This window comes from Leptonychotes weddellii, chromosome 12 (genome assembly GCF_054177405.1).
Source record: "Leptonychotes weddellii isolate Sample4059 chromosome 12, ASM5417740v2, whole genome shotgun sequence".
Taxonomy (NCBI): Eukaryota; Metazoa; Chordata; class Mammalia; order Carnivora; family Phocidae; genus Leptonychotes; species Leptonychotes weddellii.
This window is the reverse complement of record NC_138380.1, coordinates 68,447,860-68,467,477: the sequence shown is the minus strand read 5'-3', so window position 1 is coordinate 68,467,477 and position 19,618 is coordinate 68,447,860. Positions and strand designations below refer to the sequence as shown.

The 19,618-nt window shown below is 35.1% G+C and overlaps 1 protein-coding gene across 1 annotated transcript in view; it reads left to right on the top strand.

The window, feature by feature from the left end:
• The window catches only part of RUNDC3B (RUN domain containing 3B), a 114,664-nt gene that overhangs the window by 16,424 nt on the left and 78,622 nt on the right, over positions 1–19,618 (top strand). The window contains exons 2-3 of the mRNA XM_081799700.1: positions 1,815–1,930; positions 2,138–2,196. Coding sequence (XP_081655826.1) covers positions 1,815–1,930; positions 2,138–2,196 — 175 coding nt within the window. The remainder of the gene's footprint in view (positions 1–1,814; positions 1,931–2,137; positions 2,197–19,618) is intronic.

Below are 19,618 nucleotides of genomic sequence, written 5' to 3'. Positions count from 1 at the left end.
GTTAAACGTCTTACTCTTGGTTTTGGCTCAGGTTGTGATTTCAGGGTCCTGAGATCGAGCCCCACAGTCTGCTTGAGATTCTCTCTCCCTCTCCCTCTGCCCCTCCCGCTGGTGCTCTCTTTCTCTAATATAAATAAATAAATTAAAAAAAAAAAAAGAGTTAATCATGGGAATACTGACACTGCTGCTATTCAAGGGAATTTAGGAACTTAGTAAAGGTGAATGTATTGATATAAATGAGCAGAGTGGTTATGACAAAAAGGAGGTCCCAGCAGAAGTGGTGCTGGCAAGCCACTTCACATTATGGGGCCTCTCTGAGATTTTCACAATTGAAAGTGCAAAGGATAAAATGTTGGAAACTGGTCCACACTTAGAAAGGAATGATTTGCCAAGGCATAGAAAATATGCTCGGTCCATTTTTTTAAGTTATACAGTAAGAACGCAAGCACTGTTCAAACTACTGTTGGTAAATTTTTTTTTACAAAGAAAACCCTTAAATTCTCAGTATTTCTAATGTTTTAAATTGTAGTATACTATGTAAGTGTTTTACTGTTTTTTTTTTCATTCCCCTACACATTATAACTGGCGACGAAAAGAGTTTTTTAGTGTAGAGTTTTTAGATGTAATCATATACCCAAATCTCTTTATATTACCCTTTATACTTATCTCCTCTATTTTCTGTCCGGATTGAATAGTATAACCAACAAGCCTAAAACTTAAGAAATAGTTTGTACTCCTTTATCTCCCTCATAGTTTACATTTCTAATTACTTAACAGCTCTCATAGTTTTCCCCATTGCTTCCTTCCTCACTGATTGTCTTTACTTAGGCACTTATTTGTCACCCTTTATAGGGTATGACTATAAAGGGATGGCATGAGGCAATTGCTTGAGATGACAGAACTGTCCTGTATCCCAACTTTGATGCTGGTGACTGAATGTTGTTACATGTTAACAATCATAAACTTTTTTTTGTCTTGCTATGGTATGGTATTGGCATGTAAATGTTTCTTTGCTATTCTTTCAAAATAGGGCTTACAAATAAATCAACAAGTACTTACTGACAACAGTGTTCAAGGCATTGTCCTCTGTGCTGAAGCTGAGGAAGATATAAATGTGCAGAAGATACGTTTCTGCACATTTATATGTATGTCCCTGAAGGAATTTATATTCTAGTGAGATAGATACTACAGATAACAGCAGTAAGATAAACTGTAATTGTCTCTTAAAGGTTCATACAAACAAAATGCTTGTGCTAGGAATGTGGAGAAAGATAATTCTTCATTGAAGAGGTGGCATTTGAGCTGTCTTGGAAAACACGTTGATTATGACAGTCAAAAACAGACAAAGGACATTCTGATAAGGAAAAATATAGCACACTTTACAGATGTGTAATTTTTCCTTTTTATAAAGCTCATAAAAACTTTGGATCTACACTTCATGCATACTTGCATCCTGTTTCATTCAATTTTGTGCTCAAACTCTTAAAAGCATTTGCGTTTGACACTTAAATTTCTTATAAGCAGTAGGGTAGCTTTTAAGTTTTTGGATTTAGTAATTTAGGTCATTTTTAAATTCTGATTTTAATGTCTGTGAAGACAGTGAGCTACTCCTAAGTCTTATTGTGTTCAATAGATAGTAAATATATAACTAAAAGCCTGATATTTATGTAAAATTTTCTATTCACAGAGAAAATTTTAATAAGTAGAGTTTTCAGTATATATAATACTTATAAAGTATTTTTATAATACTTCCCCAGATGGCTTTCTTTCCGTTTTTCCTACTTAGGTGAATGAATTCACTCTTTTTTTCACAGGTTTTCTGTGAAGACCCTCATTGATCGGTCCTGCTTTGAGACAATTGATGATTCTTCTCCTGAATTTAACAATTTTGCAGCTATTTTGGAACAGATTCTAAGTCACCGGCTAAAAGGTAACAGAATTAATGTATTTTTAGTCTCACAACAACTTTCTTTTTTATAAGCTTGAAATTTTAGAATCCATACAGTCTGGTATAATTTAGATAATAGCCATATTTCATCTTGAGAAACATAAAACTGATTTTGGAATGCCTAATCTTTTGACCTATCCTTTGTCCCTGGAAATGAATTTCTGTTCTCCAATTTATGCCTGTTTCCAGGGTGCATTAAAAATGCTGAGTGCATTAAGTGTCATATACAGGGAGCAGAGTCACTTTCCGTAAGTAATTAAAATGAAAGTTTAAATTAAAAAGTAGCCCATCTTAGAAGGTTACTGGATGGTATTTTAACCAACTTACAAAGAAGCATCCAGGCATTAAGTTTGTTTGCTTAATCTCTACTTCATTAAACTTTGGAATCTTTGAAAAATTTTTCACCATAGTTAAAAGAAGTATGTAAAAAAATATGCTCAACTGTGGTTTTAAAATAAATCAGTAAATATATTTACATTAGAAAGATAAATCTCTTAAAATTTAGAAGGTAAGATGGGAGCCGTGGTCTCTCAGAATTATAAAATATGTTTACTAAAAATACCTGTAAAATATAGATGATAACACCAAGAAATATTATGTAGCATAATTCTTAGTAATAATAAATAATAACTTTATTACATTAATTCCATTATCTTGTCTTCCTAAAGGAAACCTGATCATCAGATGTTTTCACTTAACTTTTTATTATCTTTATTACCTTATTGGTATAGTTTAAAATCAGTAATCTGCTTTGGTAATATAACTTATTAGAATCTCAAATTTAAGCTAAAGGATAATTCTTTTTTATGTTTTTTGATGCTGAAAGCCTCAGGTTTTACTCCTAAGTTTTTAAATCCGTTGAGCAGTCCTATGGGCCTATAACAAAGGGTTGAATTTAATTACATGGGAAAACAAAATCTGGATTCAGTCAGCCCTTTGCAATTTAAAATGAGGTCCATAAAATCACTGATGCTTTTCTGTTAAAAGTTTGTTATTTTGCATTTAAAAAGTTATGTTTCTTATTTTTGCTGCTCTGTATTTCCTAAATTTTCTGCCATTAATGTTACCTTTTATGTGAAAATAAGTTTTTATAAAAGCAAAGGATAGGAGAGTATTTTGAGATATTGTCTGGGTTACTATATTGTGTGGTGATAATATTTAAAAATTTTACATATAAATTTATAAATAATACATGACTAAAAAACACATGCAACACAGTAGACCTTGGTGTACCTTAATGTTCACAAATATTTTATCATAAGACTTCAATTCCCTTAATTCAGTATACCATTTAGCATATGATTCACTCACAAAATACATAAGCAGTTATCAGCAGAAAACAGGCCATGTTGAGATATCCATGCTGAGTGATTGGGCAGACTCATGACCACATACATGGACCCCTCCTGCACACTAACCTGCCATCTTCTGAGTCCTGCCTCAGCAAAATCTAGATGATAGACCTTTAGAATTACTTAACAGTGAGTGTCATTTCTGAGAAGCCAGTGAACTACCATGTGGAAAATAGAATCCCTAGTTGATTTATGGATAAGAATTCCACTAGTATGATTAAGACAGTAAGAATGATGATACAGTGGAATTTGTGTTAATTTTTGAAGCTAAGTAAAATTAGTAATTTAAAATATGCTTTTAAAAAAAGTTTCTGTAGATTGACTAATGTGGTCACTGTGGTTAGTGGTCGCTGTGGTTAGTATAGATATGAATCATGAATTGATCTTTAACTTTTGAGATGAAGTATTTTAAAGACTCAGGTGTCTACAGACTTCCATATATTATTTTAGTATTCTAGCATATAACAAATTGCTTTTATTTTTGGAGAAATTATATGATTATTTTGATAGTACACCTAAAATTTAGTATATAACAACTAATTTTTCCAATGTTTGTCTTTATAGAAGTACAGATTTAAAATATATAACTTTGTGGGTTTGTGAGATACACTTTTCTCCAGCTACTTTTTATTTTTTAAATAAAAGGGCATTTAGTTTAAATATTAAATTTTTCAGAGAAAGATAAAATCCACCCCCAGGCACAAAATAGGCTCTGTTGACACAGGTAATGTGGAAAACTTGAAACAGTTATTTCTTTATTCATTTTAAAAGTCCCATAATTGAAGAAAAGGAAGCTTTTAAAATGACATGCATTAATCCTGTTTGCAGTTATTATGCAATAAAATGATCTTACTTTCCTGGAATATAGCTGAGAACTAGGAACTAATCAGAAAATATAGAATTCAAAGAGACCTCAGTTTAGATCTTCACTAATTTTTGGACTTTTATTTTTTTTAAAGTATCATCCTTCTCTCCACCCCATCTGCACCTGCGCTAATAAAAGCAAGTATAGATGCTGGGTGTGTAAGTGGAATGTCTTGTTGAAGCGGATTGGGGAAATGGGGCATTTTACCTGCTCAGCAGCAGTTGTACCCCACCCTACAACTCCATAGCACCACTTCAGGTAGCGCCATGAATCACACATTAAAAATTATTCTAGGCTCTCTCCTGAAGGAATCCACGCAACGATATTTGTGATTGGTGGACGTACTGTCTTTGTTTTAATACTTCTGATGTATGGAAACTTAGGATAGTAAAGCAATTCATCACATTTTGGGGCAGTTTAGATTCTTAGAAAAATCTTATATAAATAAAGCCAACCTATCTGACTAGCTTTGATCTCTTTTCTGCCACTTTTTTCAGTATTGAGCCTAATAAATATGAAAAGATTGCTATTATATAGCCCTTTCTCCTCAGTCCCCCTTTTTTCTAGGTAATGTATCTCTACTTCCTTCAACATTCTGGAACCACCACTATCTTATTCTTTTGGTTTATCACTGGTTTATTAGTATTGCTCTTAAAATCTGATACTCAGAGCTGAGTAAAGTGCTTCAGAGAGGTGAACTCTGTATTAGTTCAGAACTTAAGATTACACTGACATTTTGATTCCCATATCACACTTTTGGTTTACATTGAAATTAAGACCATCAAATCCTGTAGTTTTTTAAAAATGGAACTATTCCTTATTTTATGTTTTAATTAGTTCTCTAATGAGTTGCCTGTGTACAAGTTTGCTAGGGATAAATACAGTATTATTTCCTTTGTCATCCACTTTAGAGATGGATGAACTGGCTATAAAAAAGAAATTTAGGAGAACTTCTAAAGATGAAGGGGACATACTTTTCCCTATTTCTCTCACTAAGTATATCTAAAACCCTGGACATTAGTATATAAAACAAATAAAAGAAGACTCCAAAAGGTTAGAAGGAAGAAGGGAGACTTTCTAGGGACTGTAAGACTTCGGGAATGACTTGATGGGTTCTTTGAATTTTCTGATTGCCTTGTATAGCCAAGACTGGGTAAGCCAATAGATTATAAACATCAGGTACAGAAAGCAAGGCAAAAGACTTTTATTTTTAATTTTTTTAAAGATTTATTTATTTTAAAGAGAGAGAGCATGAGCAGGAGGTGCAGAGGGAGAGAGAATCTCAAGCAGACTCCACACTGAGCGCAGACCCCGACGCAGGGCTCAATCTCATGGCCCCGAGATCATGACCTGTGCTGAAACCAAGAGTCAGATGCTTAATCAAGTCACCCAGGTGGCCCAGGGAGGAAGACTTTTAGACATTCCCTCCTCTACTTCAGCCAAATGCCGCAGAAAAAGTGTGGTACCACCCCCACCTAGGCCAGAAAAAGCTAAATGGGGAACTTAGAATTCCCTCCTCATGAGATATAACAAAGTGTCCCACCACCACCATCAGAATGGTATCAGAGAGGGTCAAGCAGAGAACTGGGACTTCTTCCCTCCTGGCTGATGGTGAGCCTTCTCTTCCCATTTTACCTCCCACTCCCACCATGTTAATGAAGAACCTGGACTTCCATTCCCACCCAGCAGTAATGAGGGGTCATTTCCCTGCCATCCTGAGGCTGTGTCAGAAGAGACCTGTTGGAGACTTGTGTCTTTCACCATCACCCAGCAGTAACAAGGCTACTCCCAGTGCATTGTCAATGGAGACCATGTAGAAAGCCTGGACTCCCACCTCCACCCAGCTGTAGTGAGGGCTCCCCACAGTCAAATGTCAGTGGAGGCCAACTGGGAAAAGTGGACTTCTCCCTCCACTTGGCAGTAATGAAGTGGTGCCCCCTACACCTGCCCTTCCCCTGCTAGAACTGTCAGAGAAAGCCAGTGAAAACAAGTTTTAAATAAGGTCCTGAGACTTATAATATGAACATGTCCAGGTTTCATTTGAAGATCACTTGTCATACCAAGAACCAGGAAGATCTCAAATTGAATGATAAAAGACAATCAATAGATAGCAACACTGAGATGTCAGAGGTATTAAGTATTAGTGACAAAAATCATAAATTGGTCATGATAAAAATGCTTCAGTGAGCAGTTACAAACATGCTTAAAACAAACAAAAAAGTAGATAACATCACCAAAGAAATAGAAGATATAAAAAAGAACCAAATAGAAATTTTGTTACTGAGAAGTACAAAACCAAAATAAAAAACTCAATGGATAGTCTCAACAGGAATATGGAGGGGACAGAGGAAAGAATCCGTTGGGGCGCCTGGGTGGCTCAGTCATTAAGTGTCTGCCTTTGGCTCAGGTCATGATCCCAGGGTCCTGGGATTGAGCCCCACATCAGGCTCCCTGCTCAGCGGGAAGCCTGCTTCTCCCTCTCCCACTCCCCCTGCTTGTGTTCCCTCTCTCACTGTGTCTCTCTCTGTCAAACAAATAAAATCTAAAAAAAAAAAAAAAAATCCGTGAACTAGAAGACAAAAACGTAGAAATTTTTTAGTCTAAACAACAAAGACTAAAAATAATCTAAAATTAAAAAGTGGACTTAAAAAAAAGTAGACCTCAGGGACCTGTGGGACTATAACAAAAGATTTAACTCTCTTTTCATCACAGTATCTCTGAGAGGGGAAAGAGGAAGGGACTGAAAATGTGCTAAAAATATATGGCTGAAAATTCTCAAATTTGTCAAGAGATGTAAACTTACAGATTTGAAAAACTGAGTGAATCATAGTGTAAATCCAAAGAAATTCATGCCAAGACACATTATAATTAAACTTTTGAGAAATAAAGACAAAGAGAAAATGTTGAAAGTAGTAGAAGTATTACACCCTGTCTGTAAGGGAAAAACAATTTGAATGACAGCAGATCTCTCATCAGAAACCATGGAAGCACTTCCTAAGAGAAAAATGCCAAAACAGACTTCTATATCTAGCAGAATTATCCTTCTGTAATAAAGGGAAAATCTAGACATTCTCAAGTCAAGGAGAACTAAGGAATTTTTTGCCAGTAGACTTGCTAGAGAACTGTCTTCAAGCAGAAATGAGATGATAAAAGAAGCAAGAAAGAACACGGTAAATACAATAGGCTTTCCGTTTTTTTAGTTTTCTGTTCTCTCTGTTTTTGATTTCTCTGTTTTCCTTTTCTTGTCTTCCTGTGGGTTACTTGAATGTTTTTTGGAATTCCATTTTTGTCTATCTGTATTGTTTTTGAGTGCATCTCTTTGTATAGATTTTTTAGTGGTTGCTCCAAGTACTACTTTGTATATCCATAATTTATCACAGTTTATGAATGTCATCAGTTTCCAGTCTTAAATTTAAAAGCCATACCTTTCTTCATTTCCCTTCATTCTCCTCCATTGATAATATAATTGCTTTAAAAAATTAAAAATAGAACTACCCTGTAATCCAGTAATCACACTACTGGGTATTTATCCAAAGAATACAAACACAGTAATTTGAAAGGATATATGTATCCCAAATTATGGAAGCAGCCCGTGTTCATCGATAGATGAATGGATAAGAAAAATGTGGTATATTGGGACACCTGGGTGGCTCAGTCAGTTAAGCGTCTGCCTTCAGCTCATGTCATGATTCCAGGGTCCTGGGATTGAGTCCTGCATTGGGCTCCCTCCTCAGCAGGGAGCCTACTTTTCCCTCTACCTGCCACTCTCCCTGCTTGTGCTCGCTCTCTATTTCTCTGACAAATGAAAAATTAAATCTTTTAAAAAATGTGCCATGTATATATACACACACACACATACATAATGGATATTATTTAACCACAAGAAAAAATAGGGTGCCTGGTTGGTTCAGTTGGTTAAGCGTCCAACTCAATTTCAGCTTAGGTCATGATCTCAGCATGGTGTGATTGAGCCCCTCCAGGGGCTCCACACTGGGCATGCAGCCTACTTAAGATTTTCTTTCTCCTTCTGCCCCTCTCCCTGCCCCCACTTGCACTTGAGCTATCACTCTCTCTAACAAAAACAAACAAACAAAAGAATGAAATTTTGCCATTTGCAAAAACATGGATGGATCTAGAGAGTATGATGCTAAAAAAAATAAGTCAAGGAAAGACAAATACTATATGATTTCACTCATGTGAAATTTAACAAAGAAAACAAGTGAACAAAGGAAAAACAAAGAGATAAACCAAGAAAAAAACTTTTAACTATCATAGAGAACAAGTGCATAATTACCAGAGAGGAAATGGTGGTAGGGGAATTAAGAGTATACTTATCATGAGGAGCACTGAGTAATATATTGAATTGTTGAATCACTGTATTATACACCTGAAACTAATATAACGGTATGTTAACTATACTGGAATTAAAATAGAAAACTTGAAAAATACATATAATTACTTTAAATATCCCCCTACAAAAGATTAGAACCACATTAAAGTGTTATAATTTTTGTTTCCACTGTTAAATTTAACTGAGAACACTCAAGAGGAGAAGGCCAGCCTATTTCAGGTTGCTAATGTGTCTAGCACAGAGTCTGGGACATACAAGACAAGGAAACGTACCTGCTATGTCATTTTTTGGCTTCCAAGGTCCCTAACCAGTCTTCCTTTTATTCTCCATCTTCAGAATATTCTCATACTTGTTTTATGTGTAATGTCCAGAGTTTGCAGTTGTATTTAGCAAAAGGAAAGTACATCTACTTTATCTTGTCTGGAACCAGAATTCTCCTTTAATTTTTTAATGTGAAGAACTACATCAATAGTTTTCCTAATGTTAAATCATCCATATATTCTTGGGATAAATCCAACTTGAGCCTCATGTATTGTTTTAATACACTTAGCCAGATTTAGGATTTAGGTTTGTTAATTCTGTAGGAGTTTTGGTTCTATGTAATTTCTCTGTTTTGTACTTGTTTTGGTTTTTGTTATCAAGATTTTATTATCTTCACTAAATGAATCAGAGGTGTTTTATCTTTTTTCATTCTTTGTAAGAATTTTCCATAAGTTTGGAATTGTCTATTAGATTTTGCCAGTAAAAACCCTGGGCCAGGTGGGGTATGTGCGTGCTTATAGGTCTCTTTAGGTTGTTGACGACTTCTCGTCTATATTCTTTCCCACTATCAGTTTTTTTCTTTTCTATGCCCTCTTAATTGTTTAATCCCTAGTTAGTTGCAGTTTTTCCTTTCAATGTAACACATTTAAAATAGCTAAATTTATATAAATGGTTTTAAAAAGTTGAAGCTCACTGAAGAGATCTAAAGACTAAAACTTATGGCACATATTCATCTTTATAACATTGTTTTAAAACTGAGATTCTGTTTTTTTTAAAAAAACTTATACCCTACCCTCATTATGTGTGAACCATCTTCCCCTTCTTCTGAAGGATATGATGTGTTTCATTTATGTTGCTCTTAAGGACTGAAAATTCCATCAGTGGATACCTGGTGCTATTATCTTCCATGCAATTGTCGGCCAGTTGGTTCCCTTTTGCATTTCTAATACTACTGGTTCTTTTTCTCTTTTTTTTCATAAACAATATTGCCAGAGCTTTGTTAATTTTATTAGTCTTTCAAGTAATTAACTTATGGCTTTTTTGATCATTTATGTATGCTAATCATATTATTTCTTATATTTTCTTTGAGTCTATTTTGTTATGTTGGGCTCGTAGCAGATTATTTTTCAAAGTTCTCTCCAAGTAATGCTTTGGTTACATGTATGGGTTGGGATATGTAATATTTTTATTAATATTCATTTTAAGGTAAATTCTACTTTTCATTATTTATTTTTTAGCTTATGTATTATTTAGAAGTTAGTTTTGAATGTTACTGGAAATAAGAATTTTACCTTTTCATTTTTACTTCTATGTTAATGAGATTATCAAAGAATTTGGTCTGCATGGCAGATTTTTTGTAATTTTTAAGTTCTGCTTAATGGCCTACCTTATGGTTAGTTTTAATAAATGTTTCATCTTGGGCGCCTGGGTGGCTCAGTTGGTTAAGCGACTGCCTTCGGCTCAGGTCATGATCCTGGAGTCCCAGGATCGAGTCCCGCATCGGGCTCCCTGCTCGGCAGGGAGTCTGCTTCTCCCTCTGACCCTCCTCCCTCTCATGCTCTCTCTCATTCTCTCTGTCTCAAATAAATAAATAAAAAATCTTTAAAAAAAAAAATAATAAATGTTTCATCTTGAGAAGAATGTGTATTCTCTAATTGTTGAGTATGTTCCTGAAGTGTTATTTACATTTTTGATAGCTTGATCTATTAATAACTTAAAAATTTGAAACTTTTATTATTCTGATGAATTTATCAAGTTACTCTTATAGATCTGTTTTTGCTTTCTCTATTTTGAGTCTGTTTTGGTATATTCAGTTTTAGGATTTTTATAGATTCCCTTATTTCCTCTTTATCATTTTTGGCTTCTTAAGGATTTCTGTGATTTTTTTCATGTGCTCCCTCAGAGGGAGAGGCAGAGAATCTGAAGCAGACTTCCAGCTGAGCCTGGAGCTGAGGAGGGCTCTATCACACTACACTGAGGTCATGACCTGAGCAGAAACCAAGAGTCAGACATATAACCGACTGAGCCATCCAGGCTCCTCAATGTGCTAACTATATTTTTAAGTGTGTTTGTTATATTTTATCCAGCATTCCCAGTTTTCCTTTTGTTCTGTGTTGCGTAGCAAGAGGATGTTCCTAAAATTCCATGTTTCCCACTCCATAGATAAATTATTGCTATCTCTAAAGAGAGCTCCAAAACTTTCTCTTCTTTTCTTCCTTGAAAATTATCCTTGCCCTTTGTTGTTGATGTGAGTGAATAGCTAAACTTAATGGGCAAAGTATGTAACATCAAAATAAAACAACTGTGGCCCTTATTTTAAGTATTCATTAGTTCCTTTTAGATAGTCTCTACTATCATGTGATTAAAAATATTTTCATTAAAAAATACTCAAGGGTGCTGGGTGGTGCAGTCGGTTAAGTGTTGGAGTCTTGATTTCAGCTCAGGTTATGATCTCAGGGTCCCTGGATTGAACCCTGCATAGGGCTCTGTGCTCAGTGGGGAGTCTGCTGGAGATTTCTCTCTCTCCCTCTCCCTCTGCCCTTCAATCTCTCTCTCCCTCTTAAAAAAAAAAAACAAAACACTCAGGCATGTATATATATTTGTACAGTATATATCATATATGCTTTAATATGTAATCAGTTTATTATATATGTTAATGTTTGTGTGATATAGTATATAATGTATTATATTTTTTTAAGTTAAGACACCCCCTTTTTCCTATGTCCCTCTATTTATATAAATCCACCTATTTCCATTCTGTGGTCTTGGGTTTTAATTTCTTTTTTTTTCCCTTTGGATGCAAGATTCCTTTTTTTTTTTAAGATTTTATTTATTTGAGAGAGAGAGAGCATGTGCACGAGCAGGGGGTGCGCAGAGGGAGAGGGAGAAGCAGATTCCCCACTGAGCAGGGAGTCTGCAGGGTTCTTTTCTACTTGAGCATGAAGTTTACTCCTGCTTATTACCCATTGAAGCTTTTATTTGAGTAGTCATTTCATTTTCCAGTTCCATTGCATTCTTCTGCTTCCTTTTTATTCCTTTCTTTCTAGCCAGTTCTCTCTCTTTTTTAAGATTTATTTATTTTAGAGAAAAAGAGAGAGCAAGGGGGGAGGTGGAGAGGGAGAGTCTCAGCACAGAGCCCAACTCGGGACTTGATCTCACAACCGTAAGATCAGGACCTGAGCTCAAACCAAGAGTCAGACACTTAACAACTGCACCACTCAGGCATCCCTCCAGCCGGTTTTTAATAAGCTTTTCTTACAGATAGTTTTTCTCTTTCCTCTGCTGTTATTATTGCATTCTGAGCTTTGCATTTCATTCTTCATATCTCTGGCAAATTTCCTAAGAAAACTTCCCTTATTTTTCTACTGTATCCTTTTTCAGGCAGCATGGGTTCTATTTAATCTTACGTCTTTTACTATACTGTACTCTTTACCATATTATAGCCTTCAAAAATTACAGTGGAAAAACCTAACTGAATTTACAGTTCTAGCCAAGATGGAGTAAGCCCACTATGATACAAACTGTTAGAGTCTGTTCAGGCTGCTATAGCAAAATGCCACAGATTGGGTGGCTTAAACAACAGAAATTTATTTCTCACAGTTCTGGAGGCTGGAAAATCCAAAATCAGGGTACTAGCTGATTGTGATTCTGGTGAGAACTTTTTTCCTGGCTTGTAGATGGTCACCTTCTTGCTGTGCCCTCACATGGCAGAGAGAAAGAGTGCTTTCTGATGTCCTTGCTTATAAAGACACTAGTCCAATCAGATCAGGATCCCACCCTATGACCTCATTCAACCTTAATTACCTATATAATCACGTTGGGTGTTAGGACTTCAACATGTGACTTTAGAGGGAAGTAATTCAGTCCATACCACTCTCCCACTGACTGCATCTAAAAACTCTGGACAGAATACAGAAAACTGCCACTTGTATACTTTGAAAAATAAACAGTAGCAGCCAGATTGAGGAAAGATATCAAAATTTGAAGAGGAATTTTTATAGGAGTGAGTGTCCTGTGTATTTTTGTTCCTTCCTGTATCCTCGGGCTTTAACCCGAGATGGCCTCAGTTCTTTTTTGGCCTCAGTTCTTAATTGCACTGTGGATGCAGATAGCAAAAACTCCAACAGTAACCTTCTCTTTCTGGCCAGAGGATAAGGAGTCAGGGAGTGTTGGAGTCTTCCATTTTTTTTTCTCTTTTTCCGTGCTGCTTTCCACCCAAGTGCAGCTTAAGTTGCCCAAATCTGTTTGACAGTGGGGGAGAGAGGTAAAAAAGTTCTGATAAAAGGGAAAAACCTTTCATCAGGCTAGAGAAATTAATAAAGGAAGGACCTGGACACTGAAAATTATATCAGGGAAGAGAGAGCTAGAAAAAAGAATGTCCTAGTTCTGTATGCTAATGAGCAGCATGAGTCCTGGCTTCACACCCAAGATTCTGAGCACTGAGCTAGGATACTGCCCAAGTCCCAGAATGGCATGTATATATGGGCAAGACCCAAAGAATCATAGCAAAGACTTTGCAAACTGAATATTGGAACCTCTGCCCATCTAAGAGATAAGAAAGAACTTGGCTATCTGAATTTAACCAGGTCGATTGCCTCCCAAAAAAAAACCAAAACAAAAATCAACATACTCCAATGGATTTCAACAGAATTCAGAGTTTAAAGATAATATTAAAAACATCTAGTGTAAAACCCAAAATTGCTTCACATTTGAATAACTAGGAAAATATGACCAGTTCTCAAAAGAAGACAAAGATGCCAATCCTGAGATTAATTACCAAAGATATTATAGCAGCCATTATAACCATGCTTCATGATGAAAACATTCTTGAAATGAGTAAAAAAAAAAAAAAGTTCTGAACTGAAAAATACAAACCTTTAAAAAGAACAAATGTAAATTTAAGAATGCAGTACAATATCTGAAAACACTATGTAGGGCTCTCTAGCAGAATGGAGATAGTAGAGGTGTTTATGAATTTGAAAATAGATCAATAGAAATTACCTAGTCTGAAGAACAGAGCTTCCGAGACCTATTGGACCATAGCAAAAGATACAGCAGGTAGCAGGCAACAGTATCTCTAAAGTTCTAAAAGAAAATAACTGCAAACTCAGAATTCTATATCCAGTGGAAACATACTTTAGGAGTAAAGGCAAATAAATACTCAGATGAAGGAAAACTAGAATTGTTACTACAAGACCTGATCTAAAAGAACGCTAATGAAAGTTCTTCCCTTTACAAAGGGAGATGGGAAACTTGGAACTTCATCAGTGAAGAAAGAACGGAAATGGTGAATATCTAAGTCAAGTAGCAAATTTTATTTCTCAAGATCTTTAATATATGACTATTGAAAGTGAAAATTACCAACACTGGTTGGGAGGTTTTATATTTTCATGTAAAAGTGACACTTAAAATAAAAAGCAGAAAGTAAAGGGTCATCTCTTTTTCTTGAAATAGTAAAATAAAAACTCTAAATAGGCTGTTAAATAGGTATGATTTTGTAAGTGCTAAAGCAGTGACTATAAAATACTGAGAGATTTGGCCAAAAAGCCAATAAATAGATTAAAATGGAATGCTAAAAATACTCAAATGATCTAAAAGAAGGGAGGAAAAAATGAAGGGGTAAACAAAAAACAATAAAATAGTAAACCTAAATCCAGCCATATTTGTAAATGCATTAAGTACACATTATTTATTGGAAATATAAATTGCATTAAATATTAATGATGTGTCAATTGAAAGAGATTGGGTAAAAAGAATAGACTCAATATATAAAGAAATCCACTTTAAATATAGTGATACAGATAGGTTAAAAGTAAAAGGATAGAAAAAAGATATTGCATGCAAAAACTAATGGAAAGTTGGAGTGACTATATTAACATCAGGCAAAGTAGAGTTTACAATAAGGAAAACTGATGGGATTGAAGGTGAATATTTACCTAATAAAAAGGGTCACTTTGCCAAGAAGATAAAACAAATCCTAAACAACAGAGCTTCAAAGAGCAAAAGCTGATAAGGACTAGAGAACTAAAAAATAGAAAAATTCACAATTACATGTGGCATCTTCAGCAATCCTTTCATAATTATAGATCAAGTAGACCTAAAAGCAGTAAGGACAGAAAAGATCTGAACAATATTATCAATCAACTGACTTAATTGACATTTATAAGACAACTTATTCAACAACTGCAGAATGTATATTCTTTACAAGGGCAAATAGAATATTCAAAAATATCTAATTCTGAGTCATAGCACACAAATCTTTTAACAAATTTGAAAGAATTGAAATCATGTAAAGTATGTTATCTGATTATAAACAATCTAGAAATTATAAACAAAGATCTGAAAAATCACCAAATATTTGGAAATTAAAAAAAGAAACAAACTTGTAAATAACTCATGGGTCAAAGAGGAAATCTCAAGGAAAATTACAAAGTATTTTAAGTTGATGAAAAATGAAAATGCATCATAGAAGAGAACGTCACAAGAAAAAATTAAAGGCCAATATCCCCGATGAACATAGATGCACAAATCCTCAACTAAATATTAGTAAACTGAATTCAACAACACATTAAAAGTATAATATACCATGATCAAGTGGGATTTATTCCAGGGATGCAAAGCTGGTACAACATTTGCAAGTTAGTGTGATACACTGCATTAACAAAATGAAGGATAAAAATCATGATTATCTCACAGATATGTTTGACAAAATTAACATCCATTTTTGATAAAAATTCTCAAGCGGATATAGAGGGAACATGCTTCAACATAATAAAGACCATATATGACAAGCCCACAGCTAACGCCATACTCAACAGTGAAAAGCTAAAAGCTTTTCCTCTAAGATAAGGAATAAGGCAAGAATGCTCACGCTTACCCTTTTTTTTCAACAAAGTATTGGAAGTCCTAACCAGAGCAATTAGGCAAGAAAAAGAAATAAAAGGCACCCATATTAGAAAGGAAGAAGTAAAACTGTCACTGTTTGCAGATGACATGACATTATATATAGAAAACCCTAAAGTCTCCATTAAAAAAACGATTAGAACTAATAAACAACAGTGACATTGCAGGATAAAAAATCAGTACACAAAAATCTGTTGTATTTCATTTTTTTTAGATGTTTTTATTTATTTGCGAGAGAGAGCATGAGCTGAGAGGAGAGGGAGAAGCAGGGTCCCCACTGAGCAGGAGCCCAATGTGATGCGGGGCTTGATCCCAGGACCCTGGGATCATGACCTGAGCTGAAGACAGATGCTTAACCAACTGAGCCACCGAGGCACCCCTATCTGTTTTATTTCTATACACTAATAATGAACTATCAGAAAAGAGAGATTAAGAAAACAATCCCATGTACAGTTACATCAAAAAGAATAAAATACCCAAGAATTAATTTGAGGTGAAAGACTTAAATAGTGAATGCTATAAGGCAATAATGAAAGAAATTAAAGAAGACACAAATAAATGCAAAGATATTCTGTGCTCATGGATTGGAAAAATTAAAGAAATTGAAGAAGACACAAATGCAAAAATATTCTGTGCTCATGGATTGGAGGAATTAATATGGTTAAAAAGTCCATACTACCCAGAGCAATCTAAGATTCAAAATAATCCCTATCCAATGGCATTTTTCACAGAAATAGAACAGTCCTAAAGTTTGTATGTAACCATACAAGACCCCAAATAGCTAAAGCAATCTTGAGAAAGAACAAAACTGAAGGCATCACACTCCCTGATTTCAAGCTATCTTACAAAGCTATATTAAATAAAACAGTATGGTATTGGCATGAAAACAGACCCATAGATCAGTGGAACAGAACAGAGAGCCTAGAAATAAACCCACATATATATGGTCAATTAATTTATAGCAATATACAAGAATATACAGTGGGGAAAGGACAGCCTCTTCAATAAATGGTATTGGGATAATCGGACAGCCACATGCTAAAGAATGAAACTGGACCACTTTCTTATACCATACACAATTAAATTAACTCAAAATGGATAAAAGATTTATGCAAGACCTGAAGAAACTCCTTGAAGAAAACATAGGCTGTAAACTCTAGGTCTTGGTGGTGATTTTTGAAATCTGACACTAAAAGCAAAAGCAATGAAAGCAAAAAAACTAAAAGTTTCTGCAAAGCAAAGAATCCAACTAAATGAAAAGGCATTTACTACTACTACTCCCTACTGAATGGGAGAAAATATTTGCAAGTCATGTATCTGATAAGGGGTTAATATCTAAAACATATAAAGAACTCCTACAACTCAGTAGCAAAAACAAATCTGATTTTAAAATGGGAAGAACATCTGTATGTTGGCTAATGGAACATATAAAAATACATAAAAATTAAAAAAAGAACATCTAAATAGACATTTTTCAAAGAAGACAGAGATAGCCAACAGGTACATGAAGAGATGTTCAGCATTACTCATCATCAGGGAAATGCACATCAAAACCACAATAACACCTCACACCTGTCAGAATGGCTGTTGCTAAAAAGACAAGAAATAACAAGTATTGATGAGAAAAGGAAACTCTTGTGCACTGTTGGTGGGCACGTAAATTGGTGCCATCACTATGAAAAACAGTATGGAGGTTCATCAAAAAATTGCAAATAGAACTACCATATGATCCAGCAATTCTGCTTCTGGCTATTTGAAGGAAAAAAACCACTGTGTTAAAAGATATCTGCACCCCCATGTTCATTGCAGCGTTATTTACAGTAGCCAAGACACGGAAACAAGTGTCCATCGATGAATGAATGGATAAAGAAGATATGGTATATATACACCGTGGAATATTATTCAGACATTAAAAAAAAGAATGAAATCTTGCCATTTGTGACATCACACATGGAGCTCAAGGGAATTACGTAAAGTGAAGTGAGTCAGAGAAAGACAAATACCGTATGATCGCTCTTACATGCAGAGTCTAAAAAAATAATAAAAAATTTAAAATACCAAGCTCATAGATACAGAGAACAGATTGGTGCTGCCTGAGGTGAAGGATGGGAGGGTAGGAGAAATGGGTGAATTTTAAAATAAATAAATTATATAATATAAAGAAAATATTTTGAATTGAATGAAAAATGAATATGCATCATATCAAAATTTGTGAGATGCAGTTAAAGCAATGCTTAGAAGGATATTTAAAGCACTAAAAGCTTATATTAGAAAAGAAAGTCTAAAGTGGGATTTATTCCTGGGCTGCAAGGTTGGTTCAACAACTGCAAATCAATCAATGTGATACAATACATTAACAAAAGAAAGAACAAGAACCATATGATCTTCTCAATAGATGCAGAAAAAGCATTTGACAAACTATAGCATCCTTTCTTGATTAAAACTCTTCACAGTGTAGGGATAGAAGGTACATATCTCAATATCATAAGCCATCTATGAAAAACCCATAGTGATTATCATTCTCAATGGGGAAAAACTGAGAGCTCTCCCCCTAAGGTCAAGAACACGGCAGGGATGTCCACTATCACCACTGCTATTCAACATAGTATTAGAAGTCCTAGCCTCAGCAGTCAGACAACAAAAAAGAAAGAAAAGGCATCTGAATCGGCAAAGAAGTCAAACTCTCACTCTTTGCAGATGTTACGATACTTTATGTGGAAAACCCAAAAGACTCCACCCCAAAACTGCTAGAACTCATACAGGAATTCAGTAAAGTGGCAGGATATAAAATCAATGCACAGAAATCAGTTGCATTTCTATACACCAACAACGAGACGAAGAAAGAGAAATTAAGGAGTCGATCCCATTTACAATTGCACCAAAAACCGTAAGATACCTAGGAATAAATCTAACCAAAAAGGGAAAGAATCTGTACTCAGAAAACTATAGAATACGCGTGAAAGAAATTGAGGAAGACCCAAAGAAATGGAGAAACGTTCCATGCTCATGGATCGGAAGAACAAATACTGTGAAAATGTCAATGCTACCTAGAGCAGTCTACACATTTAATGCAATCCCGATCAAAATACCATCCACTTTTTTCTAAGACATGGAACAAATAATCCTAAAATTTGTATGGAACCAGAAAAAACCCTGAATAGCCAGAGGAATGTTGAAAAAGAAAAGCACAGCCAGTGGCATCACAATTCCAGACTTCCAGCTCTATTACAAAGCTGTCATCATCAAGACAGTATGATACTGGCACAAAAACAGACACATAGATCAATGGAACAGAATAGAGATCCCAGAAATGGACCCTCAACTCTATGGTCAACTAATCTTTGACAAAGCAGGAAAGAATGTCCCATGGAAAAAAGACAGTCTCTTCAACAAATGGAGTTGGGAAAACTGGACAGGCACATGCAGAAAAATGAAACTGGACCATTTCCTTACACCACACACAAAAATAGACTCAAAATGGATGAAATACCTAAATGTGGGACAGGAGTCCATCAAAATCCTAAAGGAGAACACAGGCAGCTACCTCTTCAACCTCAGCCGCAGCAACTTCTTCCTAGAAACATCGCCAAAGGCAAGGGAAGCAAGGGCAAAAATGAACTATTGGGACTTCATCAAGATAAAAGCTTTTGCAAAGCAAAGGAAATAGTCAACAAAACCAAAAGACAACCGACAGAATGGGAGAAGATATTTGCAAATGACATATCAGATAAAGGGCTAGTACCCAAAATCTCTAAAGAACTTATCAAACTCAACACCTAAAGAACAAATAATCCAATCAAGAAATGGGCAGAAGACATGAACAGACATTTCTGCAAAGAAGACATCCAAATGGCCAAAAGACACCTGAAAAAGTCCTCAACATCACTCGGCATCGGGGAAATCCAAATCAAAACCTCAATGAGATACCACCTCACACC